This window comes from Phalacrocorax aristotelis, chromosome 2 (genome assembly GCF_949628215.1).
Source record: "Phalacrocorax aristotelis chromosome 2, bGulAri2.1, whole genome shotgun sequence".
Lineage (NCBI taxonomy): Eukaryota > Metazoa > Chordata > Aves > Suliformes > Phalacrocoracidae > Phalacrocorax > Phalacrocorax aristotelis.
This window is the reverse complement of record NC_134277.1, coordinates 140,906,839-140,923,500: the sequence shown is the minus strand read 5'-3', so window position 1 is coordinate 140,923,500 and position 16,662 is coordinate 140,906,839. Positions and strand designations below refer to the sequence as shown.

Here is a 16,662-nt window from a genome sequence, read left to right as displayed (position 1 = left end):
CTTGCTTGGAAAATATGGTTTTTATTATCTTCATAAGTGCTTCTTGTCTTTTTTTGTGCGCCATTCCAAACTATGGGAAAGTCTCTCACAAGCTCTTGATTTAATTCTTCTTGCAGAGGATCTCGTTCCTCATGTAAATGATTTGTGGTTGGAATAAGAGCTTGACTGATGTTTATGTTTTGGAAATTTTAACAATTAGCTGGCAATCTGGTCATTTATGTCATTGAATTCCATTTTTGGAAAGTCATGTGTACCAAAAAATTATCTCCACATCTCTTATTTTTAATGCTAATAATACTAAATACCACAGTAAAGGGCTTAAATCAAGGTTATGATCCCCTTACAGTAGATGGTACCTTAAATAGCAGGCAGGAAAACTCAGTGCAAAACAAAAGATGTGAGTGCAACAAGGCCCTTGTTTTGCCACATTGGAGTCTGGTTGGGTCTTTTCCTGCAGGTATTGCAGGAGGGCAAATAAGAGTGTGTTAATTTTTTGCTTTTAGTTTTCCTGAACTTTCAAGCAATGTTTTCTGCTGCCTGCTCTGTCCCTGACTGAACTGGCACTGTTCCCGTAAGTCTAAAAGCCTCCAAGGGATGAGAGAAGTGTTCACAATGATATTTGTCATCGCCAGGATCATACGAGCCAAGTGATACTGAGAATTTTCCCATTTTCAGCATCAGGTCTGAAGTCCTCTGCCATGTCAATTAAACCAATGTACATAGTAAGCTGTTTGTAGAACCTTGCACGCAACCCCCCATCATTTTATGCTTAGGAGGTGTGAAATTCTGCCTACAAAAATAATTTTATTTTCATCCCATACTTTAGTGGCAAACAGAAGAGCTGGGGGAATCCACTCAGCTGCCTGTCAGATGGGAAGATTCAGTCCACCCTATCAGTGACTGCAGATTCATATGCTAGAAGCTGCATCTGTGGAACAGTTCATAGGGACTGGAATTCCCTGCTCTCTGAGTAGCTGAAACAGCTCCTGTCATTCCAAACTTTGTTAGCTGTCTGCAATATTAAATGTCATCTTCTAAATGTATTTAAGTTTCTGTAGCCTACTGTATATAAACCATACTGCGTGCGTATGTACGGTGGTGTAAAAAACAATTTGCAAAACCTACTGATTGAACATTTTTCTTACACATACTACTTTTTGACCAAGCTATTGACTAATAACTTTAAGATACAAAAATGAATATATTTAGTAAAAATTAGTATTCCAAGAGTGGCGTATGTACTTTTGTTATGTTTCAAACTCAGCCATCAAACAGGATGTTTAATTTCTAGCAACATCTCTAAAAGGATGCAAACCTGCAATGTAATAAATCAAGTTATTTTATTTTGAGGAATGAATTCTGTCACACAGGCAATAGCAATCATGGCAGTGAATTTAGCTTTATGGGGTTTTCTTCTGTTTTGTTTTTTTTTAAAATTTCTATTACTTTGAAAAATAGTTAATCAGTTTTTAAACTGTATTTGAAAAGAGCAGCTTTTCATCTGCTGAGAATCTGTATGCTAGATTTCAGGCCAAAGTGAATTTTCTTTCTGTATTGTCTGACCGTGTGTCTTTGAAGTCTGTGTGGAAGGGATCTTGCCGATTTCAGAGCTCTAAGGCTCAGGCCCAGAGGTTAAACCCTTTAAAAAAAGAGGGGTGGGGGGTGGGAAGAGCTGTCAAAATGTGATTGAAATATATCAGTGAACTACGAGCTTCAGCTCCAGTGAGGTAGTTTGGCAGCATATATATTTAGGGGCTTAACCTAAAGCTGAAGGTTCTGTTTTTCAAACTTTTGCAGCTACAGTTGCCAACATGGGCTCAGATATAGGAAAGTGTAGCTCTGAACATGTAGAAACACCCCTTTCTTTTTCTGTGGACAGCTTATTTGATCACTGGAATGACATCTTTACTTTTATCTCTACTCATCAGTAGCCATTCTGTTTTCACAGAGCAGAAGTGCCGAGTGTGGACTGTTGCCCTCTTTCTTCTTCCTTTTCATAAACATAATGACAAAGGATGAAGCACGTCACTCCCTCAGTTGGTCTCGCAAAGCCTTAAAAGCAAGGAAACTGTCATATAGAATTGACTTGAAATGCTGTAAAATAAAAATAAAGAGAACTACTCTCAGCTTGGCTTAGACATGAGACCTGTATGTTGATCTGGTCTATGTGACATTTGTGAGCTACAGCCACGGCACCCGTTTTATTTTGTGTGAGGAAAAAACTTCCTGTGAGTTTTTTTTTTTTTTTTTGGTCTGAGTAAAGGGAAAAGGTATTTCGTTAACTTAAGCCTTGTTCTCAACAAGCAAGCATTGCTTATGATGCTCTTTCTTTTTCTCTCCGCACTTCCTCCTGCAGAATCGCATCGGGAATTCCTTCACAGGCCTGCGTCTGGATACGTGCCAGAGGAGATCTGGAAGAAAGCTGGTAAGAACTGTTTAAAAACACCAGCTTAGTCTTCTGGCAGCTGTGTGCAGTTGTTAATGCACTGATGTGAGGAAGGGGGGGAGGACGGACGGACAAAAAACAACAGGGCTTAGTAGTAACAAGAAGAAATTGTGTTTAATAATCTTAAACTGGAACTGATCAGGACATGAAATAATCTTTATAATAGAAGCATCTGCTGCTATAGTTAGGGGGATATCAGTACTTCCATTAAGGACCCCTATTTTCTGGGGTTATAATGATTTCAAGCTGAAACTTGATATGCTAAAGTTTCAGCCTGTTAGCAATTTAAAAAAAAAAAGTTTGGGTTTTTTTTGTTTTTTTTTTTTTTTTTTAAGCTTCAAGGTTCTTGCCTAGTTTCGGTCAGAATTCCCAATGGAAGGAAAAAACCTATGTATACCTGTTAAAGAAAAACCTCCACCTATGCAATGTAACCATTCTTAATTTTAAAAAGGTTTTGTGCCTGTCAGCCCCCAGTGAAGTCTGTGCTCATAAACCGGTGAAGTTTTCAATGAAGTAAGCAAGATTGCACCTCCACAGCTGCTGTGGGTGGTTGCATGGGTATTGACAGTGTCTTTCCTGAGCTTGAAAAGCACCATGGGCAGGCATTGTGGTTGTACAGAGTTTTCTTCAACACTTTAAAACTCTGCCTGAGCACAGGAGTTTCCTGGCTATGATCTTATTGCGGTGCTGGAGCTAAACCTTTGCTCTTTCAACATTGATATCAGCGTTTCCTTGTTTTTAGGGGGGCCAGAAGGTAGCTCTTGAACTCCAGCAACAGAGCTGAGCTTCTATATATATGCTAATACACACGCCCCCCCTTTTGAACACCTGTATAACCATGAAGTCTACTGCAGCTGTCTGAGCAGGAGTTAATGATTAAATGGCAAATATGCAGCAGTTCTGATGCTTTCTGATCAAGTCTCCTGTAACTGCTTGCTGCCTCTTTGTGTATTTTAAACTAGATACAGAACATATGTGTAAAAGTGTTCTGCTGGCGTATTTTTGCATCAGACAAGAAGTTGTGTTGTTTGTGCGATGTGGGTTTATCATGTAAAGTCTATATTTGTCAATATGTAAATTAATACTTTTGGAACCGCTGTGGTTTATATGAAAAATAACAAAATAATCTACAACTTTTTATTTTGTCGAAGGAAAGTGTCGCCTTTATAACACAATGCCTTTGTGTACCCAAAAGTAGTACTGTAGTTTGTTTTCCCATATTTATGTTAACATCTTAAATGAAAAACAAGAAAAAATTATGTAGCCCCAGGAAATCTCAGTAAGAGGAGCATCATTCAGTTGAATTTTGGGAGCTTTATTCTTCTTGTAAAATCTAGGTTTTTATGTTGTTTGGCATATCAGGTAATTTTTCTACTCCTAGATGCAGTACAATATAAGAAAAAAGTTTCTTCATAAGCTAGCAATGCAAGTTAATTGAAGCTTTTGGCCTCAGTTATAAAATTACACATGCATTCACATTGCATATATCCACAAATGGTACTGTAAAGGAGCTGTGACGTCTCATCTTGTGAGCATATCTGTCACCAGTTCCTTTGAATCACAGTTTTTCCTTTGGTCCCATTTCTAATTTCTAGGCTTTTATTTTCATGCTGATGTGGGTTTAAATCAGATTCCGTGCATTTACTGAGTGTGCTTGTGAATTGGAGAATAAAAAAAGTCTGACTCAGTACAGGATGCACAACTGTATCTGCAGTAAAACATCAGAAAGAGTACTGCTTTTCATAGATCATGGGCCTTCATTCTCAGGAGGGTGCACTGAAGTTGGAGGTCTCTGCAATTTCGTAATCAGTTCACGGCTGTAAAGGTGCTATTGAGCCCTGTAAGAACAGGTCTCTGGTGCCATTTGAGATGCTCCGTAGTTTCCTGGCTAGGCTGCAACTGCCAGTCAAGAAGGCTGCAAATCTCTCAAGTCATTTTTGCTGGCTTAGCGTGGATATCTTGGTATCTCAAATGTCCATAAAGACCAACGTGTAGACAGCTGAATCAAGTACAGAAGTCTGACTGGGATGCTGAATCTCTTGACCTGAATGAATTTGGCATAAAAATGGTTAATAAGCAACATCAAAATCCTGTAAAAAAGGGATTCACTTTAAACTTTTGGAGATTGATAACCTCCAGCGCAATTCTTTAAATATATCATGTTAAGCATGTGCTTTTGTGATTGTTTGAGCAAGCACATAGTAAGCAGCGCCTTGTGAGTTAAAGGCTTGTGAACCCAGTTCAGTTTCATACATCAGTGGAAAGTCATCAGTGTCCTGATTCTTGTTATTAAATTATGGGTATGCAGATGAAGAGTCCAAGCCAAGTTCTTGGTGTCCCTCAGTAGTCAAGAGAGAGGCAGACATGTGAAGAGGATCGGTCAGATCATAGGTTGGATGACTTGCTCTCTGGAAATAACTATTTCTCTTTATTAAACACTCAGGAGATCCCAGGCCCACTGTGGGCTGCTGCCTTAGCTTCTTTCTGTGTCATGAGGAAACTGTCTTCTAGCCATCTCCTATCACACAGCAAGGCCTACTGTTCACAGCAGTTCTGGACTGGAGTTAAGCTCTGGAGTTACCAAACAGGTGTGAAATGACCATACTTTGCCATACAAAGACAATGAGACCCTGCGCATTCTCCAGGGGACTCCTGAGAGAGTGCATTTTGCAGTATGAAGCCGAGGCAACTCATGTCACCAGCTCCCAGTGACCTTCTTTGCCAGGGTCAGCCTGAGAGTGAGATGATGCAAAATGTCATGGTGGCACAGGACTGCACCCCTGCCCACCACCTTTCCTTTTTCATCTTGTGGGCTGAGTGTGCCCAGTCCACAGTGAGGGAGGTGACCAGGAGCTGGCTGGTGATTCGTCATGCTGGGTTTTATACAGGAGTGACTGATGAGTTGCATACCTCTTCTGAGTCAGCTCCAAGGACCTCTGATCACGCCTGTTACACACACGCTGTTGGCTCCCTGGAGCTTCTCTCATGAGTTAGCGCTACTCAAAGGGAAGGAAGATTTTAATTGCATTAGTAAAAAGAGTGAATTTTTGCCAAGAACGCTAAGCATTAGTGGGAAAGTAGAGGATACAGATACATGCGTCTTAGATATTTGGTTTTAAAAACTTCCAGATTTATGTTTTCTGATATTGGAATCTAATCACGCTTCCTTTCTCTAGAGAAGCATAGAAAGGAAGAGTGCTGGTATCATTCTTGGTTGTCATAGCTCAGCATTGTCAAGGCAAATAAAATCTCCCTCACTTTAACCCACAACTTTTCCTGCACAGATATTACAATCTTTATTGTTACCTGAAGTGATGAAGCCTGCATTCTATGTCTATAAAATATCTGTAGGTACTGGAATATTTATTTTAAGAAGGTGTGCAGAAAATCAGTGATAGGAAATTTTGTCTAGTTTATTTGAGTGTTCATGAGTTCATAATGTATTGAGGTTATGGTGGTGCATTGTGACCAAAAAAACTGACATATTTCAACTACATGTTTTCATACTTAGTATAGCACAACACAAGTTCTGTTGTCAATGTTAATGGAAATACTGAAGCCCAATCCATAGTTTACGCCAATTAAAAAGTATCAGTCAGGCGTGTGGCCTGATAAGCACTTTTAGCATCTTCACACTCCCAAGCTTTGCAAAAAAGCTTTATGCAATATAGAAGTTAGAATATAAAGTTCGATTTATATGTTTGGACTGAAAAGAAGTAGATTATATAGGATGGAAAACTATAAAATCAGAAGTCTCTGTAAAATGTTGGAGTATTGTGCTTCTGTTTAATGTAATAGTTTAAACTGGTATTTCTAACCACTTCAAACACCTCAACGTAAGACTAAATTTAGATGATGTAATGAAAGTGCATCATGCCGTACAAAGATAATTTCAATTTATAGCAAATATCAGCAAGAATACAGATTTTCTCGAAGAAACCCACTTCTTTAATAACAGCAGTTCATAGACACAAAGCGCCTGTATTTAAGTTGCCTCATTTTTATGAAAATGGTAATAAAATTGCATCTGTATGTTTGCCTGCGTATATTTCTTTTCTCACGATCAGTGAATGTTTGCAGTTGGTAATAAATATTCAAGCACCTTGCAAATGTCCTACCAATTCCCTTTGCTGATCTGTGTGTGCCTGTGGGACTAGAATAGGAATGCATAATTTAAATATAAATTGCCTGATTTGCATATGCAATTAGTCTAGCTGCAGCTTTGATCGTAAGCAAAAATTATTGTCCTGTATTGCCACTTAGATAGAATTTTAATTCACCTTGAATATTCAAAGTAAATTAAGCCTTGGCTGTATGGTTGAAGGGTATGATTTTTTCCTCTCCTGAGGCTTTCCCCTAAACAACATTTATGGTAGGGTAATATAAGGGCATATTTTCAGCCTCATAAAAAATAAAGGCATAAGTTTTATCTCTAAATTCCCCTCCCTCAAAAACTTCAGCTGAAACATCTCTTGCAGACATGCACACATGTAACACACACACAGAATAATAGAACTCTTCTTTCATTTTAATTAGTTAAATTTTAGTCAGTACATGGCTTAAAGTTAAGTCTTTATTGTAATTTGCTTAATAACTGAAAATGGAGACTTCATGTAGTCCTTATGTTTTTTAAATAACAAGTGCAGAGCTGAGACATAAAAACTCAAGAGAGTTGTTGACATAGCATCTGCGTGTAAGAGTTAGGTCTATGTGCGTGCATGCAAATACATGGGCTAAATACATGGACTAAAACCTGTAACAGAGTTGTAATACTCAGATTTTAATCTACAGTAAAACATTTTTATTAGAAATCTATGTTTTTAATTAAACAGAACATTTAATTAAGGTGGTTTTAAAGTGGATGAAACAATTAAGTGCAAACACTTGAATGAAACATGTCATAATTAGTTTTAATAGAGTGTTAATTGGTACTAGGTTTGCCAAGTTAATAATTACTGCTTATTAAATTTTCAATTAATCATTGTCATTTTGCTTTGAATAAAGATGAAAATTAGATAAACTAATTCAGGGGGAGGATGGTTTCCTTGTTAATTAGAGCAGTTAATTAAAAAAAAAAAATTGCTTGTTTTAGTTGTCAATTAAAAGACTGTTCATTAGTAAAATCTTTGCACTCTTCCTGCATCAAAACCTAAATAACTAATTGGTGACACTCCGTGTTTTCTGGAATAAAAGATACAACGCTAGTATATATCGAAGAAACGGCTCACACTGACTTAGTTATTTTACAAGAAGCATGAAGGTTTGAATTTAGTGAAGTGGTGTGCCCTTGCTCAGTGTTACTAGTGCACTGAAGCCTTGCTGGCTGTGGTGTGCTTGAGAGCTTGGTGGAGCCAGGAAGTCGAGTCTTCACAGTGTAAACATGGATTTGAAGGAGAGATCAAGAGGTCAAATGAATGTTCATAAACAAATTTTAATTCTGGCTGTAAAATTATATGTCCAGGAAAAGATATTAGACCAATGATTTAAAATTTTTAAATAAACTCTTGGGGTTTTTTTTAACCTCATGTGTTTATTCGTTAACATATGGGAAAAAAGTTGCTAATGACTATAAATCTTGTCTTAATTTCCAGAGCTTAAAGATACATTTTGGAAAAAGTCTTTAATATTATGTCTTAAATAATAACTTTTGCCAAGGATATTAATAAATCTGGTGTGCTGCAAACCCCATTTTCCAAGTAAAATGTTGAAAAAGATGACAAAAATAACGCACCAGAGGTCTATGATGCCTGTACTTAAAGAAGTACTGACGCTGAATCAAAATAGCAAGAATCATCCCAAATGTTACGTTACAGACTTGCGAGAGCTTTTGGGGGAAGTGAGGGGAAGTAAAGAAGCACCTGGCTTGTCCTGAAGAGTCTTGAGGAACCAGGTTCCTCTGTGTCCTTCTCAAAACGAAGACTCAATACGATGGAGTCTCTGCTGCGTTTCACACATTGGTTGTATGTAGCCCTCTGCCCAACGTCCTGTGCTGATGAGGTTTTCTTCCCTCCTTTGCAGAGGAAGCAGTCAATGAAGTAAAGCGTCAGGCGATGGCCGAGCTGCAGAAGGCAGTGTCGGAGGCAGAGCGGAAAGCTCACGACATGATCACTTCAGAGAGAGCTAAGATGGAGCGCACTGTTGCCGAAGCCAAGCGCCAGGCTGCAGAGGATGCACTAGCTGTTATCAATCAGCAGGAGGATTCAAGCGAGGTAAGGCCTTTGCTGCGCAGGCATCGCCTGTGGCTGCAACGATGGGGTTTCTGGGCTAGCTTTGGTCTAGTTGGCACAGGCTATTTGTCTGACACCGGAGGTCAGTGCTCACTATTAACTGCTTGCACAGTTGCTTTGGACGCATATTTCAGGTGCATGCTGAGCTCCAAATTTTCTTGGCTATGTTGTAATCTAAGCCCAAAATAGCTTGTGAACTTGAGCTGTGTTCTCCCCTTTTAACTGCTGTTTGGGTTACATATAGCACACATTTCTGTTCTAATTTAGCTTTTCAGTAGCTTTATTTTAAAGGTCTTCAAACTACTGTATTGAATAAACAACAAGATTGTTTAGTGGAAAATACTTCACGCTGAAATCTAATTTAAACAAAGAAACAGTTATTTAAGAGACTGTAGAGCAAAGTGGCTAAAAGCTTGTCTGGGGAAAGCGTTGGGCGTAGAAGTGGTTAGCGAAAGTTGATGGTTCCTGTACGACAGAATGTAAATGTAGATTTGCAAGTGTTTCCTTATTTTGAATGTGTTACTTTGGCTGCAGGGAATATTTGAGAGTTGAGGAGTGGGCAAACAGCATTTGGAAGGAGGAAGAATAGACTGAAAGAGCAACAAAGAGTAAAACAGGAATCAGTGTGTTAAGCCTTGATTTACTTTCAGACTGGAGAGTGAAAGCCTTGAATTGCTGTGGTACGGGACATCCAGCAGCACACAGAGCTGGAAACTGGGAGTGAAAACAGCGTGTGTTTGACCGATCCTGCAGCAGCCTAGATAGCAATTAAATTTTATGTCCGTCTACAGAAAAACAATATCCTAAGTTAAAACTGCCCTTAAAAACAGGCATGACAAAGAAATGATGTCAGTTAAAAATTATTTGTATATGATCTTCATCTCTCAAGGCCACTGAAATGAAAGAATATTACTTTCATGAAGTATTTATTCTTCTTGTAGTAAGGTCTTGGCTGTAGTAAAACCATTTTTTTAAATGCTAAATGGCAGGGAGTTGGAAAAAAGAGTCGATATCAGTACCTGTCGTGTGGGGACATATATTTGTGTACGTTAGCATCAAAGCACTTTTCACGGGCTGGATGGGCAGCGTTATAGAGGAGTCATTAGGTTGAAAGGTGCAGTTGAGCTAGTTGCAGCATGCTGAGAAAACTGGCAAAAATCATGAGCAGATAGGTCAGTGGCATGCTGCAGTATGCATCCATAATTTGAGGGAGCGTAAGATTTTAATTCACACCAGGCTTCTCTGGAGATGAAAGACCATTGTGGGATCACTGAATGCCCAGAGTTTCTCCTTAATGTGTAGCAGATGAATAACAAGGAGACAAAAGGAATTGATTTTCAGCATCTGAAAGTTTCTCAGGAAGAAAGGGACTAGGGGAAGTGTATGTACCCTTTAAGTACTAACTGTTCCATTGTAGATTAAATGAGACATAAATCCAATTTATTGGCATTTTGTATCTGAGATACTCAAGGACATTTTTCCTGCACTATGTTCATAGAAAGGGCATTTGTCTGATTTAGCATCATTAAAGAACTGTCGTTTTGTGTGTGTATATATACAAGAGACTCCTATTGTTAAAACCGAAATTCCAAAGGTAAATGCCTTTGGAGGAAACTGCATATTAAATCCGTTTGGTGAACTGATACGGTGTAGGCAGGACAGAGGAAGTACTTAGGTGCCAATACGTACAGCCCATTCTTCCACAAGCAAATGTGTGTCCAAAGGAACGCGTAGAGAGTTTGTGTGCTGTAATTCACCCCTGAGCAGTCATAGCTCTGGAAAAGGCTGTGTAACAACAGACGTCATTACTTCTACTCCAGCAGATTGCTTACGAGGTTGTTCACGTCTTGGAAACAAGATTCTTGAGGTGAAAATGCGGGTTTTGGTAAACCTGCAGAGAGAACTCAAGTTTGCTCAGTTTGTGTTTACAGGTGCTTGGTTAATTCTGAAGGGAGATGACAGCGATACTTATCTGAGAGTTACATGCGTCTATAAAGTTTTTATGATTATTTCTTCTTTGGCTTCTAATTATGCCAAACTCCAAACACATACGGCAGTGCTGCTCACGATTACCTGTTAACTCAGACTGTCCCTTTTTTGGCAACTCCAGTAAAAAGAGACCAGCCTTTTTCTTCATCTTTGAGGAGAGATCAGTTTGCCAGTGTTCGGAAATGGTTCCTTTGGAGGTGAGACCTTGTATTTATTGGGATTGAGGAATAAAACTTCACATTTGCTTTGGAGTTCATTATTTCTCAATGTATCTGTGAATGTCCCTCCTCATTTGTGTCGGTTGTAATTTTTCATAAACTTCTGTCTGTTTACAGCTTCCAGCAGTATGCTTCCAGCAATGCAGATTCCTGTGTGCTAAAGGCTCTGGAGTAATATTTCCAGGGCTAGAATACTTCCAGTTCCAAATATGAGGATGCTGAAGTAGCAGCTTCTGCAGTCTTACAGATTTAGAGGAAGGCTGAGCATCACTACTCATTTCTTATCCTTGGTGGGACATTATGCCAAGGCCTGCAAGAGAGCTCAATATAGGCTGCTGTATAATCTCCATGCAGTTCCTGACAGAGAATATTTCTCCCGCGGGTGTCGTTTGTTCTTTTGGCTGTGGAAACTATGAATGGAAATGGGAATTTGGCACCAGATTTCTAATGTATCAGATATAATTTTCGTCTGATATGACCATTCCCTGTCTATTGGCAAGGTTTCTCTCTTACAGCTCTTCATTTGTTATTCAGTAATATGCAACATGGACCTAGCTGAGGCTTCTTGAAGCTGCTCTGGTGTGAGAACTTTGCAGCATGATTTTTATTGCAGTCTTCTTTATAGCTCAAAGTGATAACTAGTACTAAGGCTCAAGATTTTTGTAATTATTATAATTTTAAGATTATATGTAGTGTCTTCACTCAAGATCTTTTAGAGGTCTCACAAAGAGCAGTAGATTGGGTTTTGTTGTTGTTGTTGTTATTCTTGGGTTTTTTGTGGGGCTTTTTCTGGTTTTGTTTGGGGGTTTTTGTGTTTTGCTTTGCTTTGTTTTTAACCCAGAAAAAGTAGCATCCCTGACTGCAAGACTGTCTACAAGAAAACAGTGAAGCTGGACATGTTGAGCTGAGTGGAGCAAAATAAAGGGGGCTTAAAGAACAGTGAGAGGGCTAAAAGGCGAGGTGTGATATTTGGAAGCACCCTGAGTTTTTAGAAGTGGTCTGCAGTATTCTGAGAATCACCATATTACATAGTATAGTTTTAATTTCTGACCCTGACCTGGTCCCTTGTTGAACTATTGTTCTTTGCTTATGTTCAGTATGATTTAATTTGCAGTGCTGCTGCTTCAGTGTCTATATATTTACTTTCTAAAGACTTCCATAATTTCTCGGCATAAGCCCTTGCGACTGACCAGGACGTGTTCATTATTTTCTGTTATTGTAATGAGACTGGCTGAAGACCAGTGAACAGACCGCACCGCTGCTGGAAAGCAAAAGGACAGGAGAAGGCCTACCTGTCAGCATGGCTGTTCCTTAACCACCAATTATTTCTTTACCAGTTCCTTAGAGTTGCTTGACAAAAGATGACCCATTCGTCAGTAGCTGACTTGGCTAAGTACAGAAACATGTGTGAGCAGCTTACTCTTTTATGACTGCCGTGCTTGCTTTGGCTGCAATGTACTGTTGTGCAAATCAATTTTAATAGTAAGGGTGAACAGCTTAGCAAAGTGACTGGCTGCCCAGATTGTATGGAGTTGGGGTGGGAATCATCAAAACATCTGTCTTTCTGCTCTGGTATGAAATGCCACTGAAAAATCTGGCGCTTAGTGTTCTTCCTCACTTTTGAGTAGGGTGGGGGCTGGGGATGGGAAGGGAACACAAATGTTTCTGTTCTCTCTACTTAAAGCAGATGCTGACATCTGCTCAGATAAAACAAGTATGTAACTGGTCCAACACTGCTTTTAAGAGATGTGTAATGTTAGGGCTTGTTTATATTGCAGCAGTTTATGTTGTCTGTGAACATCACACTTACCTGACATTTTGAAGACAGCTGGGTTCAATCTCTGCTGACCAATCCATTGAGACCGGGACCGTGCCAGCAAACCTGACTCTGAGCATCAGATGCTGTGATTCAGGCAAGCCTAGTTTTTAGGCTGGTATTAAATTTAATACATATGTCAGCTAACATTTAATCTTTCTGGCTGGGCATCTCTTAGAAAGTAGCACATCATCCCCTGCAGTGGTGGGTGGTACAGAGGCGCCAGAGCCATGTGGTCTGTGCAGGATCAGTCCAGATGTGATGTGAACATTGGCACTGCCCCAGACTCCTAAGGTTGCATGTCTCTTCCGTATGCTTCTGCACACTTCTGTTTTCAGGGTTTAGCTTCTCTCATGCTGAATTGTATGAACATAGATGTACTTCACACAATAAAGAGGGGCTTGGGCAAGCCTGGAGCATTCAGAAATAGGTGTAACTTTACTAGAAGGTTTAAATATCTTTGGAGCGCTGCATTTTGACGCAGTGTGGGAATTTCCAAAGTACTGATGTGTATGCCTTTCTAACAGGTCTTGGATAGCATTTTCATAAACAACTTTGCTGGGCTTTTTGCACTGGGGGTCAGTGGCTCATACAGTCCTCATTTACGCCACTGCGGTTTCAGTGATTTCTAGATGTTCTGTTTCTTGTGGTTAGCAGTGATAGAGTTTTGAATGCCTTGGGAATTGCAGAACTGGGAAAAATCTGGGTTCTTCATACCCAGCCATGCTTCCTTTCCTGGTAAACTGGGGAAATCCAGAATTTGTCAAAGATTGCAGAGCAGTGTTTGACACTGTATTGTGGCATTTCAGAGTTCTTAATCTCTTTGACATGTTACAGTCCATTTGGGTTTTTTTTTCTGTAAGCCAGCTCTACACTAAGTCTCAGCTTGAGGTGTCACAGGAAAGCAAATACTCAATTGTGGTTAAATATTTCAAAGATGAAAGCAACGGGATGGGCATAATTATTGACAAGTATGTGTCCTGGTACTGGAGACCACAGAAATGGAGACCATTTGTTTCGAAGAATTTTCCTGATGGCAAACAGAAGTTTCTGAGTTTTGTTGTTTGAAGATGGAAGCTTAAGTGCATGAGAATTAAGTCTGACCTAAGATAAGGCTCTGACCTAAGACTGATGTTCCTTGTCAGTTGAAAGAGGAGGATGAAATATGATCGGCGGCATAGATTCGGAGCGAGATTCCCATCTGGTGTAATTTAGCCCAATTTCATTGAATTAATCCATTTTCAAGGTAGTGAAGTTAAATTGAATTATGGAGTCTGAGAATCTGGCCTTTTGTATAACCTCACTGCTTCACAGGAAAATCAATGCAGAATTAAACTAGAATCCAGTCCTCCTTGTAGTTTTAGCTACATCTGGAGCTCTATAAAGCATGAGCTGGAAGTGCAGTGTAGTAGGTCACTACCTAAAGACAGAGAAGGTAGACCAGGAGAGGCTTTGAGAGGTCTGCTACTCCCTTTCCCAATGCATGATGAACTCTAGCTGCATCATTCCCGTAAGATACTTGTTTTTCCTATGCTTTCACGATGGAGATTCTCCAGTGCCTCTAGGCAATTTGTGCCTGTCCTTAAAAAGATTTCTCATAACATCTCTTTCCAGTTTTTCTTGCAGATATTTGGTCCTGTTACTTCTCCTGTTCATCCGTGTAGACATCGTCATTGCCTGCTTCACTGTAGTAGCTTCCAAGATGTTTGGCTGCTTCCCTCTCAGGCTACCATCTCTCCTTAGGTTTAGTTTAACAGTCTCCATTCAGTCTCTTCTCACAGCTTGTGTTTGTCTGACCTTGAATTACTCTGGCTGCCTTTCTCTGGGTTCTTTCCAAGTCTTATTTGTCTTATTTCATTTGTTGTATTTGAAGTGCATCCTCCCAACCTGGACAGTACTCCAGACTGTGCCTTGCCAGTGCTAGGAGGTGGAGAGTCTTAACTCAGGTGTAGAGCAGACCTTAGTCCTGCTCATACACCCTCATATGATCACAGAATCACAGAATGGTAGGGGTTGGAAGGGACCTCTGGAGATCACCTTGTCCAACCCCCCTGCTTGAGCAGGCACACCTAGAGCAGGGGGCACAGGAACGCCTCCAGGCGGGTTTTGAATGTATCCAGGGAAGGAGACTCCAAAACCTCCCTGGGCAGCCTGTTCCACTGCTCTGGCACCCTCATGATGATTGCCACCTTGTCACCAACATGATACTTTGGTCCCCTGTTATCCGAGATGCTGTCTACACAGTTCAGCCAGGGTGCTCCATTTTGCTGGTACCTGCTAGAGCTTCCCAGGAGGGAAGATACCTTGTCTATGCTTAATCTGATAGTGAGCTCAAGCTCTGTCTGTGATATCCAGATCAACTGGAAATACAGGGTGCATGAAGCACAGCCCAAGCCGTTAGCTGGCATCTCAAGTCTGGCTTTTCTTTGGTAGAATTTGGGCTCTGGAGCTATCAGCCAGCACCATGAGAGAAATCATCTGTTGCCAAAGCATGTGGTGCCTGAGCCTCGTCTTTGCTGCTGTTTTTCACACATGGGAAAGATCAATGAATGGCCACAGCGGTGAGGACTGTGTAGGACAGGGAGTTTTGCATGTCAAATCCAGCTGCTATTGCAGTGGAAGCTCCCCATGGCATGTGTGCTTGTTTATGCTAATTTGCACTGTAGTAATTTTTAAATGTAATAAGTTTTGCATAAATGCAAGCTGTAAAATTTATTTTGAAATTCTTGTATTTTATGTGCTTTTATTCCCACAATTACACTAAAGCTGTAATGACCTGTTAAATTAGAAATAATATGTCCAATGGACAAAATCACATACCAGACAATGTTGGACACATTAAGTAATCATGTAAGGAGCCAGCTTAGAGCTTTGTCACTTCATTAAAATCTTGCACTTAAGTATCACTTTTCATGTTCTGTACAGCCTGATAGTTAATTGATGACTATTTTAATATGAAAGTTGAACCAATACTGTTAAAATTAAATGACTGTTTCCTGACATCAATACAGATCTTGTGGGAAGGTACTGAAATATCACTCAGTGGCTCCAGTCACATCTGGGAGACAGTTCTGTCCATGCAGATAGGCCTTCCCCAAAAGGGGAGGCAAAATTAAGATTCCACAGGACTTGGCCTATATTAACTAAATAAATAACTGAATAGAAAAAGTTTGACATCCTCATAATAATTCAGTGTTGCAGTTGGATCTGCACAGGGAAAGATTCCTGCACCTGGGCAGGTGCTGGTTGACTTCAGCACTATGCCATGGGGGGAAAAGTGTCTTTTCAGAAAAGTCTGCGTGGGGAGGTTTTGTACGTGTGTATTTGTTTTCAGATGAGGGGATAAAGGGAAATACGGGCCAAACCCAGGGTTGGCAATTTAGCTGGAAACGAATAGCTGGGAGGTCAGCAGGCGTGGCAGTAGGTGGAAATTCTGTGCAAGCAGTTGCATAGTTGGAGGAGAATTACACCATGTTTAGTGATCACAGTGCGAGCACCAAGCTGGCAAAATGAAACTTTCACAAATAAGATGCTACTGTTGAGAAATATTAGCAGACCAAACAATTTGTTCTCTTTCTGGGCAGTAGGATGAGGCACTGCATCTCTTCGAAATGCTAATACAAACTTGCCAGGTCATTTTCGTGTATGCATGAACATGTCTATGCATGCATTTGTTCATGTGCAGTGTTCTAAATGACTTGTAGTTATTTTTCATTGTGGAGGTAAAAGGTCTTTTAAAGAAAAGGTGTTCAAGAACAGTACAGCTACCCATTTCCAAAGGTGGTTTTACCTCTCCAGCACTGGACAGAGTTTGAGCAAAATGAACCTGAAACAATGAATACTGAATCAAAACCAGGTGATGCCAGACAAGGAGTCTGAATTCCCAGCATTTAACTACCAGAAACATCTGTTTCTGTGTGTTCATAATTCCACTTTTTTTTAAAAAACTGTTGTTAAAGATGGGAA

The 16,662-nt window shown here is 40.0% G+C and overlaps 1 protein-coding gene across 8 annotated transcripts in view; it reads left to right on the top strand.

Moving 5' to 3' along the window:
* The window catches only part of RUNX1T1 (RUNX1 partner transcriptional co-repressor 1), a 114,996-nt gene that overhangs the window by 93,178 nt on the left and 5,156 nt on the right, over positions 1-16,662 (top strand). For all 8 annotated transcript variants that reach the window (XM_075085376.1, XM_075085379.1, XM_075085383.1 and 5 more), the window contains 2 exons: positions 2,357-2,425; positions 8,465-8,655. In XM_075085376.1, the coding sequence (XP_074941477.1) occupies positions 2,357-2,425; positions 8,465-8,655 (260 nt within the window). The remainder of the gene's footprint in view (positions 1-2,356; positions 2,426-8,464; positions 8,656-16,662) is intronic.